Here is a 24,882-nt window from a genome sequence, read left to right on the forward strand (position 1 = left end):
AAAGTTAGATGATGAAGAAGAAATTATTTTCATAAAAATTGCTTGAATAATAGATACATTAATTCGGTTTCATTAACCATAGATAAACTGAACTTCATTTTTTCCCTCTTTCTTTGAACATCAAACTTCATATTAGAAATATATAGCTCACAATACTGTGAGCTACTCAAAACTTTTCCGAGTGATGCTAATTTAAAATAATTAGGAGATCAAAGAAAAAAAAATTTAATATTTTTGAAAGCGTGGTTGCGGTTGCTTTATAAAATATTTTTTACTTAGAAATGCATCAAAATAATATATTTTTTTATTTTTTAAAAATTATTTTTGATATTAGTGCATCAAAATGATCTAAAAACATTGAAAAGATAATAATTTGAAGTAAAGAAAAAAAATTAATTTTTGTTTAAAGTGTTTTTAAAATATAAAAACAAATAGAATCAATGAAGTACTTTTTCAACTCAATTGAATCTTTTCACAATATATATTTTAGTTTTCTTCTCTGCTTTATAGTGATAATTAATGTTCTCTAAGTTTAACATATTTATATATTTATGTTTGCTGTAAATCGTGAGCCTTAAAGCTTGCTATATAAATTGACAAGTCAAGTTCGAGCTTAACTAAGCTTCACTCATCAAAGCTGATGAGTCGATGAAATAAGATTTATAGACGGCAAGCTAGTTTAAAAGCTCATTTGTATGTTTGTGCAAAATGGAAAGAAAAATCAAACACAATGTTTTTGTAAAATAAATTTTAGCAATAAATTTAGCAAGTGTTTTATTTTAAAAATCAAAAATTTATTTTGTTTTAAAACTCGAGAAATATATTAAAATAATTAAAATCAAATATAAAAATAAAGTTAGAATTTTTAATGATTTGTTTATTATGAGTGTTTAGTGTTAATCTAAATATAAAAAATATATAGTTTAAATTGAAAATATTATTCTATCGTTAATAAATAAGTTTAAAAACTTGTAAATAAACTCATTTATATGTTTGTGAAAAATAAAAAGAAAAATCAAACTCAATGCCTTTGTAAAATAAATTTTAGTAATAAATTTAGCAAGTGTTATACTTTAAAAATCATAAATTTATTTTATTTAAAAACTCGAGAAATACACTAAGAAGTAAAAATCATATTTAAATTCATATGAAATACACTTTTATGATTTCACAATTGTACGATAGCTTTTGGTGAAAAAATATGTAGAGTTTTCTAATGAAATTGGATAAGAAGTAAAGAATTGAGATCAATCCAAATATGAATTTAAATATTTGGATTGATATATGTTATGTTATTTATTTAATTTATTTAGTTGAAACATAATCTTAATATGCATGAAATAATGATTGAAAATAAACAAGTTTCAAATATTTATATATTTTATTAAATTCAATTTATTGTATTCTAAAAAATAAGAATTCACATATTTTGTAGTAAGGATACCAAAGTTTAAATCTAACTCGGTTATAATTTTTTAAAACTATTTAATTAAGATGAGTCCAAATGAGTTGAACCAAAGCCTAATATATTTTGAATAAATTGAATTTAAATCAGCATAAACACTATTCTAACCTGAAACTTATTAAAATTGAACAAGTCAAGTTCGAATACACAAAAAAAAAAAAAAAACAAAACCCTAAAAGGTGTATTTTTTTCATTTTGGAAGGATGTATTATAACATGTGATAGGGATTTTAGGCTGTAATGGTCTTTTTATTTTTATTTTATTTTTATTTTTTTTAACTCTCTGACCATCAAATTTTTTCTTTCAAATTCATCCTTATAAGTTGTGTTGTTTTAAAATTAAAATTTATAATTTATTTAAATTTTATTTTCTATATAATTACTGCAATGTCAAGAAAATTTTCTAATATCAAGTTGATGCTAAAATTTATAAAAAGAAACTTGGTTTTAATGACTATCAAAATATACAAATCGTGGATCAAATTTGAGAATGAGGCAAAGAATGATTTGTTTTTAAGCATAGTTTTGAAACCGGATCTAGTTTGGTGGGTCGATCTGGAGTTAGAATTTAACCGGGTTGAAGAAAAAATAAGTAAGAAAAAACCTGGTATGACCTGTTAAGATTCGATCAAAAACACGGTTGTAATTTGTTGATTTTTTTTTATTTTTACTAAAATAATGTTTTTTTAATTTAAAAAATTAATCAGCTAATCCAATAAACCAATCAAAACTTGATAATTAGATCAAAATCTAGAATCTAAAACTTAGACCGGATCTCGTCTGAAAACTATGTCTTCAAAGGCACTGTCTATTCAATACTTTTTCGGCATTTTTTTGCCTTAGGAGTTAGGCAAATTTTGTATCGGTCTCTAGTGTGCTACTCTGTTTTTTTGGCTCAAAATTTCATTTCAGTCATTTTTTTGATACATGAGTTTGAGGGAAACTGAAAAAAATTATTAAAAAATATAAAAATAAAAGTTATTGGCATATTATATTGTAGTCATTAAAAAAAATTAATTTGAGTCTCAAATATATTTCTTTCAATAAGAGAGGTTTTATGAGAGAGAGTTATTTTTTGATTTGATTTTGTATTTTTAGATAAATTTAAAGATATTTTAAGTTGATATATTTATTTATTAATATTATAATAATATTTATTATATAGTTTTAGATGAAAATAAATTAAAAATATATTTTCGATAAGAAAACATAATCTAATTTTTCAGCCGCCTCTCTAATGGCCACAAACTAGAAGACAAATGACGTCCTTTATTTATTTTATTTTTTGGATAAAATAAATAAATAAAAGGCTAGGCGGAAACTTGTACTTTTCTTCTATTAGAGTAGGGTTTGTGGCCTTTTATTAGACTAGGGTTGGTAGGCCACCCAACCCTAGGCGTTTAATTTTTCTTTTAAACTTTTATCTTTCTATTTTTTTTTGTTTATATTTATATTACATAAATTATTTAAATTCAGTTTACATGTCGATCAAACAAGCATTCAATTTTAATAGAAATTAATTAAGATAAATTATATTTTTAATAAAATATCATTTAATTTTTAATTAATTTTTTAGTAACACTAATATTTTTTTTAATATTAGTAGATATTATTTTGATCAACTTTATATAATATGTTTTTTTCTTAAATTTTCTTAAATTATTTTTCTGTGATTGTTTATATTTATTTTCGTTTAATTAAAAAAAAACTTTTGATCCATTCCACAGCAAAGTGTGAAATACTTTTCTTGAGTTCAAATAATTTATGTTAGGATGAAGTTGTGAAATACTTCACATAAATAATGAGCTTTTCTTGAGTTTTGATCCTACGTCAAGTCATGAGCTTACTTGTAAACTTCGTATTTGGACTTAGTACTCTTGAAAAACTAATTATCTCATGGAAAGAGGGATTCTTTGATGTTTCAATCAGCAAAATGCATGAGAAAAATGAAAAACAAATATAAGAACAAAAATAAAATGTTGCAATCATCTAGAGGTATGCGAATATTTTTTTAGTGAAACTAAAGCAAGAGGGAAAAAAGAAAAGAAAAGGATAGGTCATTTCCAGTGGACTAAAAAATAATACATATTTTTTAAGATTAATTTGAATATTTAAACTAACCTCTATGTATTTTAATTAATTTTATGAATTTTAAAATTAATAATCATATAAATTAATAATAACTTTAAAATTAAATCAATTAAGTTATATCATTCAAGTTTTTGATTTTTTGGTTAAAAAAACAATACTTTTGGACAGTTGGATAATGAAAAAGTGACAGTAAAGAGAAGAGAGGGTGAGTCGAGGACATGTAAGAAGATTAGTGGCCACAAAATGGCCATAAAAAGGCCATATCCACCTGGTTCTTGGCAGAAACGACTCTATAAAGTGGCTGTTTGGGATTATTTGTTTTTGTATTTATTTTTAAAAATCCTTTTCCTTTAATGATTGTAAGATGGAGTGGTTCTTCATCTCAGTCCGTTCGAGCACTCGCCCATTTAGAATTGATTTTTATTCCACTCGTATATTCCTCAGCACAAACAAATTGATTTTTTTATAAGAAAAAGCACCGTCACAATTATCTATTCCTTGTTTAATGTTTGGATGCCGTCTTAAATCTTGATATCGGCTCCCGATAAATATTGGTGCCCGCGTTCAAGATGAACCAAAATAAAAATAAATAAAAAAATCATCTCTGGTTCTCTGCCATGGCAACACCACCCACCCCACTGGTGTTCAAGGTGTCTAGACGGGAACCAGTTCTGATCACCCCTTCTGAGCCAACCCCACATGAACTCAAACCTCTTTCAGACATAGATGACCAAGATGGTCTCAGAGTCCAAATTCCTCTCATTTATTTTTACCCTTACGATCCTTCAATGCAGAGGAGGGATCCTGTTGAGGTCATTAAGAAAGCACTTGCTAAAACACTGGTGTTTTACTATCCATTTGCTGGTAGGCTTAGAGAAGGGCCTAAGCGTAAGCTCTTGGTGGAGTGTACAGGTGAGGGTATTTTGTTTATTGAGGCTGATGCCGATGTTACGCTTGAGCAGTTTGGTGATGCGCTCTATCCTCCAATTCCTTGCCTGGAGGAGCTCCTCTTTGAAGTGCCTGGCTCCAGCGGGATGATAAACTGCCCTCTGCTGCTTATTCAGGTTTGTCTCCTGTATGTTGCTTACTTAGGGATCATCGATTCTATCTTAGTTTACAAAGCAGGATCATCCTTCTCTGTTTTTTTTTACACAAAATTAGAGTACAACTCATGAAACAACACCACCCAACGAAATTTAACTGTGTTTCTCAAGTATAGACAAGTTAAAATGGATGCAGAAGAACAGTACGAGTAGTAAAACAAGCAGCAAAAGAAGAAGATTTGAAAGAGAGAATGATCCCATCCCAAAGAAGAGTCCAAAATGTTTGGAAACTTATCCTTCAATTTAGTACTTAATGTTTGCAAGAAAAGGATTTAATATTTCTCTATTGTTAAATTTGGTCCCACTAGCTATATTATCTTAAATAAATAAAATTATATCTAATTTTATGAAATCGAGCATCAAACAAGAATCCAATTTGTTTCTCGATGATACTACGAGTAGCCAATATCAAAACAAATATCAAATCACAATCTCAAACTAATCAAATAGAAAACAAAATTGATGATTGAAATGAAAAAAAAATTTAATGTCCTTGTGTAACCTTATTGTTTCTGTTCTTCTTCTTGTTTTTTTTTTTTTTTTTTCAAAGGGAAGATTACATGTATCCATTATATATTTCCACTAGAATAATGTGTGGGGAAGGGGAGGTCTGCATATAATTGAATGGCAGACTACAGAGCATCTGGAAGAGGGTGTTTTTTGTTTTTTTTAAATCTTCGTTTGCATATAGGTTTACAGATATTCTTTTCTAATCATAGCGAAGAAATTCATAATGTACCGACAGAACCGATTGTTGAACATAGATTAACTGCATGGATGCAGCGCTTGAGGTTGCATGTTATCGCAGTTAAAACAGATCAACAAGTTCCATGAGGAGTTGATTAAACTAACAGATGGTTTGTCTGTATAAAACGACAGGTGACGCGTCTCAAGTGCGGCGGAATTGTCTTTGCCATCCGTCTGAACCACACCATGAGTGACGGTACTGGCCTAAACCAATTTTTGTCAGCCATGTGTGAGATGGTGCATGGAGCACAGACTCCCTCTATCCAACCAGTTTGGGAAAGGCACGTTTTAAATGCAAGGAACCCACCTCAGGTAACCTGCTTACACCACGAGTATGATCAACTGGTTGATGACACCACTGACAACGTTCCGCTTACTAAGAAGACCCATCGTTCATTCTTTTTTGGAGCTGCTAACATATCTGCTATTCGTGGCTTTGCCCCACTACACCTTCGCCATTGCTCCACATTTGATGTATTGACTGCGTTTTTGTGGAGGTGCCGAACCATTGCACTTCAACCAAACCCAAATGATGAGATGCGGATACTATGCATTGTCAATGCTCGCAATAGATTTAACCCTCCGTTACCTAGAGGTTATTATGGAAACTGCATAGCATACTCAGTGGCAATGGCAACAGCGAGAGAAATCTCACGAAATTCTTTAGGCTTTACGTTGGAATTAGTCAGGAAGGCCAAGGCCAATGTGACTGAAGAGTACATGCGATCAGTGGCTGATCTATTGGTGATTAAAGGTAGACCTTGGTACACAATGGTGCGGTCTTACCTAGTGTCGGATGTGACTCGTGCAATGTTTGCAGAGATGAACTTAGGTTGGGGTAAGCCGAAGTATGCCGGGCCTGCCAAGGGTAATGTGGCAAGCTTTCAGATACCATATAGGACTAAGAAAGGAGAAGATGGTGTTCTTGTGACCCTTTGCTTACCGACTCCGGCTATGGAAAGATTTGTGAAGGAGCTGGATAGCACGTTTAAGGAGCAGTCAAATGGTGGTGGCAATGCTAAATCCCCCTTATCTTCCTTGTAGGGAAAATAACTATTTTTCCAAATGATATAAATGCATTCCTATTGTGTTCATTTGCTTTGAGTTCATGTGGAGAATCTATCTGGATTTGTTTTTGGATCATGTTAACAAGACACCGAACACCATCTGGACAAGTAACTCCTTCAGCTTTTTATACATTTATTTCAATAAATGCTTCTGTTGATTGGTCATGGACATATAATCTGTGATAGTTTCCTGTAAAACCTGGATTAGGTCACTTGCTACAATGGATGGGCAGAGAAGTAGTTCTACAAGAACCTCCTAGCTAATAGACGCAGCAGACTGGTTTCATGAGGATATTCTTCATTTTCTGACTGAAAATATGGTAAAAACCTTGCCTGTGTAGGATTCTTGTTAACTTGTCTTCTGACAGTGAAATTGCCTACAAATTACCAACTCTTCCTTTTTAACAGCAAGTAGTTGCTGTTCAATTTGAGTAAGTCCAGTATGTACAGTTGAAGGCCTTATGCTGGACTTGCTTGAAGCAGAAGAGGCATGGAACTTGTGTGTTTGATTCTATGCTGCAAGTGTAAGGTATTTTTTAAAATTATTTGGGATGATATTAGAATTTTATTCATCAAATAGATAAGTATAAGGAAGTATAATTCTATTATAGAATATATTTATATAGGAAATATTGTATATAGGAAATATTGTAGACATACTCTTGTGTGGTAACCTCCACCATTACTATTGTATATTGCCCTACCTATATATATAGAAAGGGTTGGCTGACCATCAGGTTAAGCCTCCCAATTATTCTCAACTTGGTATCAGAGCCTTCTGCCGTCAGAACTCTTTTCTTCCTTCCTTCCTTTGCAGCCGGCCCTCTCTTTACTTTCTCTACATGGATTCTACTGCTGCCGCCGACTTCTCCCTCTCCACAGGTGGTGCAGCACAGCCGGCCAACCCTCCCCAAGCTGCTGCCGCTGGTGCCCTTTCTTCTCCACAGCAGCCTCCACTTGCAGAGCTTGTCTCTGATTCTTCCTCCTAAGTCTCTGCCGTTCCTTTACCTCTCATGGGAACTCACACTACAACTATTGTTCCTTTAGCGAACACTCACCAAGTTGTTTCGTTAAAGCTTACGAACACAAATTATCTCTATTGGAGAATGCAGATGAAGCCATATCTCCTTGGTCAAGGTGTTTTTCACTTTGTTGACGGTTCCGTGCCGTGTCCTCCATCTCATATTTTTGACAGTTCTGCTAGTTCTTCCTCCATTATCAGCCCTTCTTTTCTTCGTTGGAAACAACAGGATCAACTTATTTTGAGTGCTTTGCTCTCCTCTCTCTCCGTGGATGTGTTGCATCTCGTGGTAGATTGTTCTACTTCGCATTGTGTTTGGCGCACTCTTGAGAAAGCGCTTGCCTCTCCGTCTAATTCTCGCATCATGCAACTCCATGGCTCCTTTCAAGACCTTCGGCAAGGTGACTCCTCGGTTAGTCTACATATGCAGCAAGCCAAATCGTTATTTGATGAATTGGCTGCTGCTGGTCGTCCCATGTCTCTTGAAATTTCAATCTTTATGTGTTTCGTGGCCTTCGTGGCGAGTTCAAAGACTTGGTAACGAGTCTCATAACCAAGGCAGAACCGCTATCCTATGCTGATCTTCACAGCCACCTTCTTACCAATGAATTTCTGCACAAGAACTCTTTCCATTCCATGGCTGCCGCTCCTTCTCTGCTGTCTTCTTCTTCTCTGCCGCAGCAGCCACCTCTGCTGCCAACACAACAGTTTTCTGCACACCATGCCATGTCTCATCACAGCTCTAACTTCAGCCGCAACAGGGGTCGCTCTAGAGGTAATTGGCGTCCCCACAGCAACCGTTCCACTCCCCAGAACAGGGGCCAATCTGCTGCAGATTGGCGACCAAACCACTGGCAGCAAACCAGGCGAAATTCCAGTGCTGGGCAGTGGCCTGGACAGCAGCATGTACGCTGCCAATTGTGCTCCGGTTTTGGGCATACAGCTCCCCATTGTTCCCAGTTTCGTAGCAGCTCTCCGCAGCCCTCTGCTCATCTTGCGGTTGGGAATATCTCTGCTGCGACTTGGTTCCCCGACACCGGCGCAAATCAACACGTCACACCTGATCTTGGAACTCTGACCGATTCTGCACCCTATCTTGGTAATGATTATTTGCATGTTGGTGACGGTAAGGGCCTTGACATATCCCATATTAGACATACTAAATTACATTCCCCAAAACGCATGTTTACATTATCTAATGTTCTCCATGTGCCTCACATTACCAAACCGTTGTTATCTGTTCAAAAATTCTGTCGTGATAATCATGTTTATTTTGAATTTCACGCTTCTATGTTTTTTGTGAAGGATCTCGTCACCAAGGAAGTTCTCCTTTCCGGTCAGAGTCATGATGGCCTTTATGTCCTCTCCGAGTCTTCTGCCACGTCAGTTCCTCAAGCTTTTTGGTCTCCTTGCATCTCCGCGACTGCCGACCTGTGGCATCGTCGTTTGGGTCATCCAACCCCTCGCATTTTCAATTTGTTAGTCTCCGGAAATAAAATCGTATGTACTTCTAGACGTTCTCTTACTCAGTGTCAAGCTTGTCCTTTAGGAAAGTCGTCCCGTTTGTCATTACGACCTACGGGTCACAAAACTTCTGCCCCGCTTGAATTAATTTTTAGTGATGTTTGGGGTCCTGCCCCTATGTTTTCTTCTGATGGCTTCCGCTATTTTGTTATTTTTGTTGATGCGCATACCAAACATATATGGTATTATCCGCTTGTTGCGAAATCTGATGTTTTTTCCACTTTTCAACGTTTTCAAACACTTGTTGAGCGTCAGTTTTCTCTTAAAATTAAATCTGTTCAAACTGATTGGGGCGGTGAATATCGTAAATTAAATAAATTTTTTCAGACCATTGGTATTCATCATCGGTTAATTTGTCCTCATACTCATGAACAAAATGGCACTGTTGAACGTCGTCATCGACATATCGTCGAAACTGGCCTAACCCTTTTAGGCCAGTGTAATGCCCCATTGCGATTTTGGAACTATGCTTTTGAATCATCGGTCTACCTTATTAATCGCATGCCTACTCTTGTTCTCCAAAATACATCTCCATTTGAGTGTCTGTTTCGACGCACTCCTGATTATAACTTCCTACGTACTTTTGGGTGTCTTTGTTTTTCTTTTTTGCGTCCATATCATGCTCATAAATTAGATTTCCGGTCTTCCCCTTGTGTGTTTTTAGGTTATAGCTCATCTCATCTTGGTTATCGTTGTCTTGACTTAGAGTCTGATCGTATTTATGTCTCCCGTCATGTTCGTTTTCATGAAAATGTCTTTCCTTTTGCGAAGTCTGAACAGGTAACATCCTCACCGGTACCTCCCACCCCACCTACCTATCTTCCATCCTTGCACCCTCCTCCATCTTTTCAGCCTACTACTTACCAAACCAGCCCCAACCACAACCCAATTCTGCCCTCTGCCGCACCCCACCAGCCTACCACTTTGCCCATTGATTCTGCCACCCCTTCATCACCATCCCCCACTATCATACTGTCACCATATGCTTGTCTTTCCAATGATAATTATGCAGGTACAGGTTCTCCATCACCGGATGTGCATGTTCTCAGGTCTGCTGTAACAGAGCAGCCCGGTTCTGCATCAGCTCTTCCCAGTTCTGCAGCAGCCTCACCAGTGTCTACAGTGCCGACCAGTCCCTCCACTGCTTCTCCAGCTGGTCTGCAGCTCTATGTAGACCTCTCCTCATATCCTCTTCAGCCTCTTCCAGGTACAGGCCCCACTTCTCCATGCCCAGCTACTCGTCAACATCCCATGGTTCTTCGTCCAAGGCAGCCCAATACAGCACTGTCCACAGCCACTGCTGCAACCTCTGATGTCTCCTTCAGCCGGGTAGTTTCTCCCCCCTCTCATGAGCCACTTGTTTTTAATGATGCTAACAGATATGAGGCGTGGCATAGTGCTATGCGTGAGGAAATTCAGGCCTTACATGCAAACCGAACTTGGACCTTAGTGCCGTTTCATCCCTCCATGAATGTTGTTGGTAGTCGGTGGGTATACAAGATTAAACGCAGATTTGATGGCAGCATCGAGAGGTATAAGGCGCGTCTGGTTGCTAGAGGTTTCATTCAGCAAGAAGGTATTGATTACTCTGAAACCTTTAGTCCAGTCATCAAACAGGCGACCGTCAGATTAGTCTTCTCCATTGCAGTTTCGTGTGGTTGGAAAATTCATCAGCTTGACATCCATAATGCCTTCCTCCATGGTGTTCTTGATGAGGAGGTCTACATGAAACAACCTCCAGGTTTTGTTGATACTGCTCTCCCCTCTCATGTGTGCCGATTGCATAAATCTCTGTATGGTTTAAAACAGGCTCCACGGGCTTGGTACACTCGTCTGAATGATTTCCTGTTATCTATTGGTTTTCGTGCCTCTAAGGTGGATACTTCATTATTTATCTTCTCTGTTGGTGCTGATATTTGCTATCTTCTAGTCTATGTTGATGATATTCTGCTTACGGGTAGTAACTCTCTTCTGCTCCAACGCCTCATTCAGCTACTGAGCTCAGAATTTAAGCTTCGCGACTTGGGTTCTGTTCATTACTTTTTGGGTATTGAGGTTCAGTCTACTAGTATGGGTCTTATGCTTCGCTAGCATAAATATATACTTGACATCCTCACTCGGGCTGGTATGTTATCTTGCAAACCAGTTGATACCCCTATCTCTACATCCAAAGCTACCATTCTGCCCGATCCATTGTTTTCTGATGCTACCCGCTTTCGTCAAATTGTGGGTGCTCTTCAGTATCTCACTTTTACGCGCCCAAATATTTGCTTTGCTGTTAACAGAGTCTGTCAGTTTATGCATGCTCCTACAGATTCTCATTGGGCTGCCGTGAAACGCATCTTGCGTTATCTTCGGGGTACGACATCACATGGCTTACATATCACTCGCAGTTCTTCTTTTGCCTTACATGGTTTTACAGATGCAGATTGGGCAGGCAGTGTTGAGGACAGAAAATCTACGGGTGGTTACCTTGTGTTTTTTGGTCAAACGCCGATTTCGTGGAAATCTGGTAAGCAACGCACAGTTGCTCGCTCTTCTACTGAGGCTGAGTACAAAGCCTTAGCTGATGGCACTGCTGAGGTTATCTGACTTCAGTATTTATTAACAGATCTCCAGATTCCATCCACTTCTGCTCCTATTATCTGGTGTGACAACCTTGGTGCCACTTATTTGTCTGCGAATCCTGTTTTTCATGCTCGCACTAAACATGTTGAGGTCGATTATCATTTTGTCCGAGATAGAGTTGCAAAGAAGGAAATTCAGATTCGTTTTATTTCCTCCAAGGATCAACTTGCCGATGTCTTCACTAAGCCACTTCCTACTTCTTCGTTTACTGCTTTTCGTTTCAAGCTTCGGGTTGATCCTCCACCCTCAGCTTGAGGGGGCATATTATAGAATATATTTATATAGGAAATATTGTATATAGGAAATATTGTAGACATACTCTTGTGTGGTAACCTCCACCATTACTATTGTATATTGCCCTACCTATATATATAGAAAGGGTTGGCTGACCATCAGGTTAAGCCTCCTAATTATTCTCAACTAATTCTATACAAATTTCAAGTTGAAATAACTTTTATTTGAAGGAAAATATGTTATAAAATAATATAAATTTTACAATCACTAACCAAAAAATATATATATTCTTTTCACGTACATATTCTTTTACTGCGACTCAGTTGTGCATTGCAAGCCTTCAATCATGTAATAAGCCCACAAAGTATCTTGTTTCAATTTTTACAAGGCAGAGCTGTTCAGTAATAGCGAATAAAGCCTTTAATGGTATCTATCTTCCTGTCTGATGCTAGATCTGTGATTGCTTTTACTATTATAATTTTAATTTTTTTCAGACAATATCATTGCAGACACAGAATAGACATTAGATATTAGCACATCAAATCACATAATATCTAAGCAAGGTTTGTTAATTAGGAGTCCAGAATATTTAATTTGGTACTGATTTTGTCGTTATTGGAAATGAATTTTCTTTACTTTCCGTCATTAAGTAGGATAATACTAAATTATCTATCAATTATATTTTACTTGTTTCTAAGCTCACAAACATTAATTAATTTTTATATTAAGAAACAGGAAACAAGATAAACACTAATCACAAGAACACTTAACGGTAAACTTGTCAGAACTACATTTTAATTATCTTTTTAAAGCTAGCTCAATAGAAGTTTGATATCAACGTTTAAGAAATCATGCAATTATTAAAAAAATAAATGATTAATTAACGTTACAAAAGCTATAAAAACCGGGCATATTTATAATAGTTATCAATTAGAAAAACTTAGCAAATTATGTATTTTTTATTCTGAACAATTAAGTACTAGTATTTTTGAGAAAATACGTTGTGATAAAGACCTTTTTTTTTATTAATTGAAAAATTCAGATATTATACTTAATAGTTATGGTTTTTTAAAAAAACTAAATTTTTTAAAAAATATATTAGATAAAATTACTTTGAGATGGGGTTTTTTGTATAATATAAATAAAAAATAAATCTTTATAAATAAAAATTATGTTATTTAAATTTTTACAAAATCAAGATTTGAAAGAAATAATACATGGGGTCAAAGCAAATACCAGAAACGATTTGTTTCTGCGGTTGGGATAAAAAACAAACCTTAATACCAACCGGTATTTAACTGTATGCTGTACTGTCTTCTATTTGTTTCTTGTCTGTCTTTGCATCTATGAGCTGTTAAAAACTAGGATTTCTTTTAGTTCCGACAACCACAAACTCACATACATAGAGGGAGAAAGAGAGCAGATAAGTTTACTTTTGTACTCCTTATCCTCCTAGATAACTTGTTCCTCTTTGCTGTCCCTGCCGAAAGCAGCAGAGGTTGAAATGAGAGAGAGAGAGAGAGAGAGAGAGAGATGATGGCTGAGCAAAGCAAAAGCAACTTGTCATTCGACCATGCATAGCTTGTAAGCATGAGTCAGTTCATCAAGAAGCAGTATAAAGACAAAAGAAATGATGCAAAAGCAAATTCCCTCACATGAATAAATTTCAAAGGTGTAACAGGTGTGCGGCGTCTCAGTGAATCTTCTTGGACGGGTCTGAAAGTTCTTCTAGTTTGTTGCCTAGTATTATTGCTATGGCTACTAAAAATTATATATTTTTTTAAATTATAAGTACTGGAATTTTCGTGTAAAATAGAGATATTATAGCTGTATTATTTATTTATTTGTTTTTTTATAATTTGATAAATCAAGTTTATTGCGCTGAACAAATCTTGATTTTTTAGATTAAGAACTCGATTTGAAAAAGTGAAATATCCTCAATTTTTTTTATCAAATTAGATTTAGTATTTAAATCTCTCAAAAAAGTTATTATGGATGAAGATATATTTTCTGTAAAAATCTTAAGGTATAAGATAATAAATATTATTTATTATGTATGTTTGTAATGAAAGAATTGCTTATAAACTATTCCAAAACTTCATAGAGGTCATGAATATGAAGATGGTGATAAAGTTGATACGTAAGTGATAGTACTTTAAACTGATGCTCATTGATCATGGATTCACAAGTTAACCCACTCTGATTCTTGAGTTAAAGTTCGTAATTATATGCAGCTCTTATCAAATTAAAAAGAAGAAGAAAAAGAAAAAGAAAGAAAGAAAATCATAGAAAAAAGAAAACAAATTAAAGGTGAAAAGAAGCTTGCTGTCTCTCGGTGTATAATATGTGGTAAAGTTGTTGCTTCCTTCTCACTGTAACAATCTCTTCCACAATATCACATCTAGTCTACTATTGATTTTGCTTATTTCCCTCACCAAATTTCTTCTTCTTTTTTTTTTCTTATGATCTCTGCTTCCTTTTCTGATTGAATCGAATCATCTGGAGCTCAACATCTTGCACATATCATCTTATTATACCATTCCCAGTTTTCCTTTCCCCCCTCAGTACGTACCATATCTCATTATACAGTCTTCTCTGCTCTCTCTGTTTTTTTTCCTGCATACTGCTCAAGCAAATTAACCAGCACTCGAAGAACAACTCGAGTATAGGTAAAATATTTATACTTCATCTTCTTCAATTTTTTTTTCTTTTTATCATTTTGATTTTTCACCACCTAACAACATTCTGAAAATTACTGAAAACGGGCTCTTTGAATTGCCTTGGTAATATAAAGACTTGACAAGTCTTCGATCAACTCTTCGTGATGTCCATATATATATATATATTAAACAGATTCTGTCCTTGATGTCCATCTTCTCACGTCAGTGTAACTTTGCCTACCCTTTGCTTTCTCTTGTTTCAAATTGATTGTACTTTCCACTTTTCAAATTTATAGTCCTATGATTGTTGTAAAACACTGTTTGAATTTTAGTTAAATATATTTTATAATATAAATTATAGCATTACCATCCACTTTTGTTTAAAGTCGAATGTATTATTTTATATTATCCTTCTTTACTTCATGTAAAATTCTTAATGTCAAATGTGCAATTTTATAGTTATGATATATGAATTGCTCGTCTATCAATATATTTAAGTATTAATCAATAAACTTTTTGACAGCTTTAAGAAAATTAAATATGCACTGGATCCATCTTATCATGTATGGAATTATTTTTTATTATTTTTCAAATTAAAACTTTTCTATTCAATACTTTTATTTTTTTCTACAGGAGAAAATGTTACGATCATATGATCCGTTCTGGAATGATGTTGAAAAAATGGACGATGGTAGGATGGAGTGTAAGTTCTGTGGGCATTTATTTGCCAAAGGTACTTCCATTTCGAGGGTCAAATTACATTTATCAGGAGTGAAACGGCGGGGTGTTAAAATCTGTAAAGATGTCCCAGAAGAAGTTCAAGAAGCAGCCCGTGCAGCAATTGATGGCCCTCCAGAAAAAAAACTTAAAACTGTAGCAGGCTCAGGAAGTAACGATGCCAGTAATGCAATTTCAGCTTCGGCACAAGAACAGAACAATGAAGGGAGACTTGTAGAAATGGCACAGCAAGGAGAAGCTTTTTCCCCTGGAGAGCTCGAAGAGTGGGTGGATAGCATCACTGATAAAGAGATTGAGCCTATGCATGATGCATTTGAGACTATACCGAGAACAGAACAAGTGCAGCATGTGGAGAGAGGTAGCTCTCTCGAGAGGCCATCAATTAATCAAGCTGATGAGCCTCGAGGAGATTCATCCCAACCAACAGATCCGTTGTGCCGTGACCATGGAATATATTATGATCAACTCTGGTCTCCATTAGTAAACAACGATTTCACTATGAATGATGTGCAGAACATGGTTAGAGTGAGGACAGAACCAGAGGAGGAGAAGGAGGAGGAGGAGAATGTGGAGAATAATAGTGGAAGATCAGTGCAGCCTGGCATAGGAGCTAGTTCTTCCGGAGGCCTTAAATACGACGCCTGTGAGACTAGAGGAGATCCATTGCCTCTTGGATCTACAAGGCTAGTGGGTCAAGCATTTGAAGAGAATATACATGTGATACGATCTTTATTAATAGAAGATGAAGTCTCAATCATTGGCATTTATGGAATGGGAGGAGTTGGTAAAACAACAATGCTGCAACATATCCATAATGAACTTCTACAAAGACCAGAATTTTATCATGTTTACTGGGTGACTATGTCTCGAGATTTTAGCATTAATAGATTACAAAATCTTATTGCTAAACGTCTTGATTTAGATCTTTCAAGTGAAGATGATGATGTGAGTAGAGCTGTCAAATTGTCAAAAGAACTAAGAAAGAAAAAAAAATGGATTATTATTTTAGATGATTTGTGGAACTGTTTTAGACCACACAAAGTGGGAATTCCTATCCCATTGAAAGGATGTAAGTTGATTATGACAACTCGATCAAAACGGATTTGTGATCGGATGGATTGTCAACACAAAATAAAAGTGATGCCACTTTCTGAGGGAGAAGCTTGGACTTTGTTCATGGAGGAATTTCGACATGACATAACATTTTCTCCAAAAGTGGAACGAATTGCAGTAGCTGTTATAAGGGAATGTGCTGGTTTGCCATTGGGGATTATAACAGTGGCGGGAAGCTTGAGGGGAGTGGATGATATACACGAGTGGAGAAATACATTGAAGAGATTGAAAGAATCTAAACTTAGGGATATGGAAGACGAGGTATTCCGGTTATTGAGGTTTAGTTATGACCGTTTAGATGATTTGACCCTACAAAAATGTCTCTTATATTGCACATCGTTTCCTGAAGATCATAAGATTGAAAGGGAGGAGTTGATAGATTATTTGATCGATGAAGGAATAGTGGAAGGAATAGGGAGGAGGCAAGAAGAACTTGATGAAGGCCACACCATGCTCAATAGACTTGAAGATGTCTGCTTATTGGAATGGGGTAGATTGTGTAATATTCGTAGATTTGTCAAGATGCATGACTTGATTAGGGACATGGCCATCCAAATACTGCAAGAGAACTCCCAAGTCATTGTTCAAGCAGGTGCACAATTAAGAGAATTACCTGATGCAAAGGAGTGGACAGAGAATCTTACAAGAGTTTCACTAATGCATAATCACATTAAAGAAATTCCTTCCAGTTATTCGCCAAGGTGTCCCCATCTGTCAACTCTATTACTATGTCATAATGAAAGGTTGGGATTTATTGCAGATTCATTTTTTAAGCAATTATTTGGGCTCAATGTTCTTGATCTGTCTTATACAAATATTGAAAATTTGGCGGATTCTGTCTCTGGTTTGGTGAGTCTCACTACTTTATTACTTAAAGGTTGTGAGAAGTTAAGACATGTACCATCATTACAGAAGCTCAGGGCATTGAAGAAGTTAGATCTCTCTAATACAACACTTGAAAAGATGCCTCAAGGCATGGAATGTCTATTCAACCTGAGATATCTTAGAATTAATGGATGTGGTGAGAAGGAGTTTCCTAGTGGGATACTATCAAAACTCTCTCACTTGCAAGTCTTTATATTAGAGGAGTGGATGCCTACTGGATTTGAATCAGAATATGTCCCAGTAACAGTTAAGGGAAAGGAAATAGGGTGCTTGAGGAAGTTGGAAACTTTAGAATGCCACTTTGAAGGTCATTCTGACTTGGTAGAGTATCTCAAATCTCGGGATGAGAACCACTCACCAAGTACATACAAAATTTTTGTAGGTCTGTTTGAGGAGTTTCATCTCTTAGATAAGTACACGTATTGTAGAGATAAAAGTGTTTGGTTGGGTAATTTGACTTTCAACAGAGATGGGAATTTTCAGGACATGTTCTTAAATGACCTTCAAGAATTGCTGATTTATAAATGTAACGATGCAACAAGTTTATGTGATGTTCCATCCTTGATGAAGACTGCAACTGAACTGGAGGTCATCAGCATTTGGGATTGCAATGGCATAGAGAGCATGGTTTCATCTTCTTGGTTTTGCTCTGCTCCACTACCATCTTCATCTTATAATGGAATATTTTCAAGTCTTAAAAAGTTCAATTGTTATAGATGTAGAAGCATGAAGAAGCTGTTCCCTCTTGCCTTGTTGCCAAGCCTTGTAAACCTGGAACAGATTATAGTTTATGATTGTGAGAAAATAGAGGAGATAATATGGACAAGATCAGATGAAGAAGATGTTGTGGGTAAAGAAGAAAGCAGCAGCAACATCGAATTCAAACTCCCAAAGTTAAGAGTTCAGGACTTGTGTGACTTACCAAAACTTAAAAGCATTTGTAGTGCAAAGCTGATTTGCGATTCTCTCGAAGAAATTGAAGTATCATATTGTCAGGAGCTAAAGAGAATGGAGATTTTCCCCCCAGTGCTTGAAAATGGCCAGCCATCTCCTCCCCCTTCTCTTGCAAGAATATGTATATATCCAAAAGAATGGTGGGAGTCAGTAGTGGAGTGGGAGCATCCGAACACAAAGGATGTCCTTCTACCCTTTGTAGTGTTTTTATAGGAGATGACTCGATGCTTAATATTGAATTACAGGTAAGCATGGTGTTTCCTCTCTCTCTCAATCTCTATCTACCTTAAATTTAATTTTAATGAATTAGCCTCAACCATAACAGCTTAATGATTGGTCAATCTAATGATTTTGCTGGTATCATCCTAACCTTTATTGAAATATAACAGAAAGAACGTAATTTGGTAGGCATAGTTTCTAATTATTGAGTTTTTATGCTACTCACAATATTTTCTTGCTTCTTTTTCTGATGGGGATCTTCAAGCAGATATTGCAAGGCCAGTTAGATTTCGAGTCTAAGCCATGGCCTAACATTTCAGGCAGTGCCAGGGATCTCATAAGAAAATGCATGAACATGATCCAAAGGAATGGCTAACAGCTCATGAAATACTATATAAGTGTCTTCAATTTGCTATATGTAAGGAAGCATGCTAGGAGTATTAGGCTAAAACATGTTCTAGTGTAGTCATTACTGGTGGATCTTGCAATTTCCTAGGTTCTGGATGACAGATAAAAAACAACTCTTGATTCTGCTGTTTTGTCACCTTATCAACTGGTTTAGTATGTACTAATATGGTGTATGTGCTTTTGCCAAAATACTTCTCAACTAAAAAGATAATAATTTGATGCTTTTTCAGGTGTTTTTCAATGATTTTGATAACTTCACATCAAAATCATCTAAGGTAACTTTAAAAAACATCGATTTTGATATTTCAATGGTTCAAACACACTTTTGAAAGCACTTTCAACTGCTGTCCAACTAGCAATACCATTGGTTTAATATATAGAGTGGTACCATTTCTCTGCTTCTTTAGTTTTACTCAGTGCATGACTTCGTTCTTTTTCTTATTAGCCTCGTTTATGCTGGTTTTGAACTAGGATTGATGCTTTTGGAAGATATGGAGAGGACTTGTGAATGCAGAGAATATTGAAGGAAGGATATTGAAAGTGTTCCCAGAGACATCTAATCCCTTCATCATTGGAAAGCAACCATGCATCTTCAAGAAATTGCCATTGACTAGATTGCAATTTCGTAGACACAGCCATTTTAACATAGGAAATCCCAGTGAAGAAGAACTAATTGGCTATAGATGAGATGACTGCTGAGCTTGATTGTACGTCATTCTGCCATTTCACTGGAAACTTGCCAAGCTTCAAGACACCTTCAAACGGCAGACGCTCAAGATGCCTCGACATACAAATGCTACTTGGGAGATTGGCAAGGTTTTTGCAATATGTAACTTTCAAAGACTTTAAGCCCACTGATATTTTTTTCGTGGATGAATTATTTTTATATCAGTTCCACTTACGCAAACTTTCTCAAAACAGGGCATCTCTTCCACAATATCTGGAAAGGCCTTCAGTTTCTCAGAGGCAGTAAGAAGCAGGGTGGCAAGAGATTTCAATCTGAATCTGCTGAGAAGTCTTTGGAAAATCTTACAACATCAAGGCAAAGCTCCATAAAATCCTCAGAGGGTTGGGGTTTTCTAAATGCTTTCCAGCTAAAATGTAAGAGAGCATCACTGGGACATAGTTCCTCCACATTTGTGTAGTGTTTCCGCTCCGTGGGAAAACAGCAAATGTTCATATCTTCTCGTAATAATGATTCTACTGTCTGTAACAAAGCAATCTATTCATCCAGCTAACATCATCAATGTCAATAAGAACCTTTTTAGTGCACAATCTGTCCCTTATCGCATCTATTCCTGAATAGAGATTCCCAGCTATAAATTTTCTCTCCTGTATCTGAGACAGAAGTGTTTCTTGTTGTTCAACAGCCCTGTTTTGCTTCGACATTTCTCTAACATTTGCATGAAAGGAGCTGCTTTCAAATTGCTTAGCAATTTTGTTGTAAATAGCTTTGGCAACATTTGTCCCTGCTCGACCAGTACCCCTGATCCCTACCATGGGAACTGTTAAAACAATTCAATTAACACAAAAATAAATATGAACATAAAAGAAAAGGAGGCTAGAATTCTTCTCAGTTGATTTATATTAAAGTTTTTACTTTAACCTAAATACAAAGAGTTTATTTATGGGTTAAGTTAAAAATACTATTCTACCCTTAATACATAAAATAAGATAAATATATTATTTAACATTTCCCCTGAAACTTACGATGCGGCAGCTACAAGCTTCGAGAGTTTGTTAACTAAAAAACAAAAACGAGAAATGGAATGCAACTTGGTAAAGAAATCTGCAATCTGCAAGGAAGAAGAAACAAAAGACAAAGTAATGGTGTCATACTTGAGATAATGACGAGTAATATGACAATCGATCTCAAAGTGCTTAGTTCGTTCATGAAAAACTGAGTTATGAGCAATCTAAATAGAACTCTGGTTGTCACAATACATAGGAGTAGGATAAGAAAGTGAAACTTTCATATCCGCAAGTAACCAACGTAACTAAATAATCTCTTTGGTAGTAGATGTCATAGCACGGTATTCTGCTTCGGTTGAGGATTGAGAAACAATAGATTGTTTCTTACTCTTCCAAGAGATAAGAGAATCACCTAAACATATACAGAAACCAGTAACTAATTTGTGATCTATGGGATCATTACCATGGTCAGCATCAAAGTATGCACGCAGCTTCAAGGAAAAGATGGATAAAAGTAAGAGGCTTTGAAAGACTTACCCTGAAGATATCGTAAAATACAAAAAACAGCTACCCAGTAAATAGTAGTAGGAGAAGCAACAAACTGACTAACAACATGAACAATATGCAATATCTGGACGAGTAATGGTGAGATATACCAAGCTCCCAACAATAACATGATATAAAGTAGGATATGTCAAAGATAAACCGTCAGAAGAAGAATACCTTGCATTAACTTCAACGAGAGTATCTACAGTCTTGTTATCAGTAAGTCTAGCTTGCTTAAGAATATCTGCAACATATTTTGATTGAGAAAGAAAGTAACCTCTAGGTGAGTAAGCTACCTCAATACCCAAGAAATATCGAAGAGAACCCAAATCCTTCATTTCAAATTGTCTAGCTAGCTCTGTCTTTAAAACTGAGATACCATAAAGTTGTCACACGTGTGCGGCGTCGCGGTGAAAACATCCACCCTTATAATTGTATTATCTATCGATCTGGGAAATGTGGGGAGACAAGGAATTCTTGTCTTTTATCCGTGGAAAAATAGAATAGGAGTCTCCACCTAGTATTTTGGTCACTAGAAACCCTAACTGGTTTTAGAGATCAGGTACGGGGACTGGTTGCATAAAGGAAAGTATTAGCATCCCAAATACACCCTACCTAAGGTAGGCTGTATTGTTTAATTGTCTGATAAAATCTAAGGTCTTGCTGTGTTTTCTAGTTGTTGATCTGTCTGTGGTTTAAGAAAAGTTCTCTTCAGTAAGGAGATCCTTATCTTATCGGGTAAAATCTAACCGTTCTAACGTTAACAAATGAATTTAATATCCATAATACGTCTTACGTATAAGGTCGTAACCCCAGATATTAAAAGAGAACAAAATAATTTTTTTTAGAATTTTTGAAATATTGATCTAGTTCTTGTGATTTTAATAAACTGATTATTGAAGTTAAAATGCATGCTAATACATATTTATGAAATTTTCTTTGTTATATGAAAATATAATATGATTTTTTTCTTTTATTTTTGAGAGACTTGACTGTATGCTTGAAAGAAAAAACATTTTTTAATGTTTTGATGAAAACCGGGTATTTTAATACTGAATTTGTATATTTATAGTATAAAAATACAAACTAATATTGATCAAAATACAGTAAAATATTTGTGAAAAATCACAATTTTTTTGAAATAATTTTTGAAGAATTTTTTTTAGGCTAAACCCAGGTCAGCTCATATGAAATCAGGTCAGAACTGGCTCAAAAGAGAACCTACTTGTGGCTGGACTCAGACCAGCCGCGTGGGCTGGGCTGATGTTCAAACCCGAAACAACCAATATATTGGTTGCTGGTTACTGTGCTGACCAGTGAATTATAATTAGGTGGTTACTATGCTTTACACAGTAACCACCTAATTATATTTCATTAGCTGCAGAACGTGAATTGCTCACGTTTTGCATGCAAATGAAGACGAACAAAAAATGGACAGAGGAAGGGGAGAAGGAGAGAGATGCTGATCTGGCGGTGGCGTTGGCGGTGCAGTCGTTGGCGGTGGCGGTGTTGTGGCGGCAATGGTGCTGTTTCAAACGGTGGAGAGAGAGAGGTTACTGTTCTTCTCTTCCCCTCTGTTTTCCTTCTTTCTCTTCTGTTGTGTTTCTCTACTCTCTATCGTCTCTGTTTCTTCTTGTTTTTTCCAATCTCCTCAGTCTCGTCTTTCTTCCCCTCTCTCTGCGTCTGGTTCTCTCTTTCTGTAAAATTCCTACGTGAGGAATGTAAAATATGGAGATGAAGATTCAACAGAAGAGAAGAATAAATTCTTGAAAGAAAAACAAGAGTTGTTTTATTACTAGATTATCTGCATGCAGAGTTTATTTTCTCTACTTTCTCTATATCTTTACAGGTTGAATGAGTTAATATATATACACATATTCGAACATAAAGTTCTCAACTAACATTAACGGTTATAACTAACTAATTGATAACCTGTTAACCGTGTGTGTGTGTGTGTGTGTGTGTGTGTATATATATATATATATATATATATATATATATATATGAAGACTGCAGAATAGAAATAGAATGACTTCTAGGGTCCTGTGGGCAGTAGTGCTTCTGCAGGCTGCTGGGATTCTTCTGATTTCGTATTGTCATTCCTGTGCATATTTGTAGATTGTTGTAGATTCCAATATCCCCCCTCAAGATGAGAATGGATATTTACCATTCCCATCTTGCTAAGGATAAGAGTAAGGGTGAGACAACCGAGTGGTTTTGTCAGTGCGTCTGCAAGCTGATATCTGGAAGGGATATGAATGATGTTAAGCAATCCCTCTTGCAATTTTTCACGTATAAGATGGCAGTCAAGTTGTATATGTTTAGTGCGTTCATGATGAACCGGATTAGAGGCAATATCGGAAGCAGGTTTGCTGTCAGTATACAGCAGGGCAGGCTGGGAGTGTTGAATATGAAAATCGGCCAATAAATAAACCAGCCATTGAAGTTCACATGATGTAGTTGCCAAGGCTCGATATTCAGCTTCTGCTGAGGATCGACTGACAGTTGGTTCTTTCTTTGATTTCCAAGAGATGAGTGAATCTCCAAGAAATACCAAGTAGCCAGTGACACTGCGCCTAGTATCAACGCAACCTCCCCAATCACTGTCAGAGTAAGCTTTTAAATGGAATGTAGAATCAGCTTTGAGAAACAATCCTTGACCTGGTGTGGCTTTAAGATAGCGAAGGACTCTTTCTGCAGCTTGTAGATGCGTTGTATGAGGGTTGGACATGAATTGGCTGAGAGTTTGGATGGCATAGGATAAGTCTGGGCGTGTGATTGTGAGATAAAGAAGTCTGCCAATTAAGCGACGATAAGAGGCAGGGTCAGACAGAGTAGGGCTAGTATCATGGGCACTGAGTTTTAGTGTGGATTCCATAGGAAAGCTGACTGGTTTAGCTCCAGAGAATCCACTATCAGCTAGGATATCTAATGCATATTTGCGCTGACAAAGAACAATGCCTGTTGTAGATCGAGCAACCTCAATGCCTAGAAAATACTTGAGCTTTCCCAAATCTTTTATAGGGAAAGTCGTGCGAAGGAACTGTTTTACTTGGTTGATTGTTGTAAGGGTGTCAGAAGTGATGATAACATCGTCAACATAGATTAATACTGCGATGAAGCTGCTGGTAGTTTTTCTGATGAAGAGGCTAGAATCTGATTTTGCTTGTAGAAAGCCGAAAAGTAATAGAGAGGTAGACAACTTAGAGAACCATTGTCTGGAAGCTTGTTTTAGGCCATATATGCTCTTCTTGAGTTTGCAGACGCGAGGATCATGGGAAGTGGAGTAACTAGGGGGCAATTGCATATACACTTCCTCATGTAAGTCACCATGCAAGAAGGCATTGTCTACATCAAGTTGGTGTAAATGCCAATTGTTGACAGCAGCAAGGGTGAGAAAAACTCTGACGGTTGTCATCTTGGCCACAAGGGAATAAGTGTCAAAGAAATCAATTCCCTCTTGTTGTGTGTAGCCCTTAGCTACCAATCTGGCCTTGTAGCGTTCAACCTTACCATTAGCTTGGAATTTGACTTTGTAGACCCACTTACATCCAATGACATATTTGTTATGAGGCAGAAGTACTAAATCCCAAGTGTTGTTTTGTTCAAGAGCTATAATTTCATTGGTCATCGCTTGTTGCCAATGAGGAATAGAGCTGGGTTGTTTGTAAGTTTTTGGTTCAAAAACTAAAGAAACAGAAGAAGTGAAAGCTCGGTGTTGTAAAGATAATTTGGAAGTCGATAAGAAAGAGAAGAGTGAGTATGGCTTACCAGGAATGGAGCAATTT

At 36.1% G+C, this 24,882-nt stretch overlaps 3 protein-coding genes across 4 annotated transcripts; 2 read left to right on the forward strand and 1 right to left on the reverse strand.

The window, feature by feature from the left end:
• The first annotated feature begins 3,942 nt into the window (after positions 1-3,942).
• On the forward strand, positions 3,943-6,637 carry LOC133667856 (benzyl alcohol O-benzoyltransferase-like). The gene is made up of 2 exons (XM_062087537.1): positions 3,943-4,619; positions 5,538-6,637. Exons 1-2 carry the CDS (start codon positions 4,173-4,175, stop codon positions 6,447-6,449), a joined length of 1,359 nt encoding a protein of 452 aa, XP_061943521.1. The 5' UTR covers positions 3,943-4,172; the 3' UTR covers positions 6,450-6,637.
• LOC133667854 (probable disease resistance protein At4g27220) lies at positions 6,441-20,131 on the forward strand. 2 transcript variants are annotated; one of them, XM_062087535.1, is made up of 7 exons: positions 6,441-6,580; positions 6,681-6,792; positions 6,881-7,001; positions 15,173-18,474; positions 18,717-18,866; positions 19,328-19,685; positions 19,778-20,131. In XM_062087535.1, the coding sequence occupies exons 3-4, from the start codon at positions 6,963-6,965 to the stop codon at positions 18,440-18,442; spliced, it is 3,309 nt and encodes a 1,102-aa protein (XP_061943519.1). In that variant the 5' UTR covers positions 6,441-6,580; positions 6,681-6,792; positions 6,881-6,962; the 3' UTR covers positions 18,443-18,474; positions 18,717-18,866; positions 19,328-19,685; positions 19,778-20,131. The 2 variants fall into 2 exon arrangements, with proteins under 2 accessions (XP_061943519.1, XP_061943520.1); XM_062087536.1 differs by lacking the exons at positions 6,441-6,580; positions 6,681-6,792; positions 6,881-7,001 and adding an exon at positions 14,260-14,548.
• On the reverse strand, positions 19,851-20,356 carry LOC133668132 (disease resistance protein Roq1-like). The gene is made up of 2 exons (XM_062087870.1): positions 20,096-20,356; positions 19,851-20,009 (listed from the first exon to the last, which is right to left on the reverse strand). Exons 1-2 carry the CDS (start codon positions 20,354-20,356, stop codon positions 19,851-19,853), a joined length of 420 nt encoding a protein of 139 aa, XP_061943854.1.
• Between the last annotated feature and the right edge of the window lie 4,526 nt (positions 20,357-24,882).

This window comes from Populus nigra, chromosome 11, assembly GCF_951802175.1.
Source record: "Populus nigra chromosome 11, ddPopNigr1.1, whole genome shotgun sequence".
Lineage (NCBI taxonomy): Eukaryota > Viridiplantae > Streptophyta > Magnoliopsida > Malpighiales > Salicaceae > Populus > Populus nigra.

Bases quoted from the DNA above. Each gene is read 5' to 3' on its own strand.
- LOC133667856 (XM_062087537.1), top strand. From the start codon at position 4,173: ATGGCAACACCACCCACCCCACTGGTGTTCAAGGTGTCTAGACGGGAA. The intron at 4,620-5,537 runs GTTTGTCTCCTG...ATAAAACGACAG, and splicing joins GCCCTCTGCTGCTTATTCAG to GTGACGCGTCTCAAGTGCGG.
- LOC133667854 (XM_062087535.1), top strand. From the start codon at position 6,963: ATGGAACTTGTGTGTTTGATTCTATGCTGCAAGTGTAAG. The intron at 7,002-15,172 runs GTATTTTTTAAA...TTTTTTCTACAG, and splicing joins TTCTATGCTGCAAGTGTAAG to GAGAAAATGTTACGATCATA.
- LOC133668132 (XM_062087870.1), bottom strand. From the start codon at position 20,356: ATGGTAGGGATCAGGGGTACTGGTCGAGCAGGGACAAATGTTGCCAAA. The intron at 20,010-20,095 runs GTTAGCTGGATG...TTTCCCACGGAG, and splicing joins TTCTTATTGACATTGATGAT to CGGAAACACTACACAAATGT.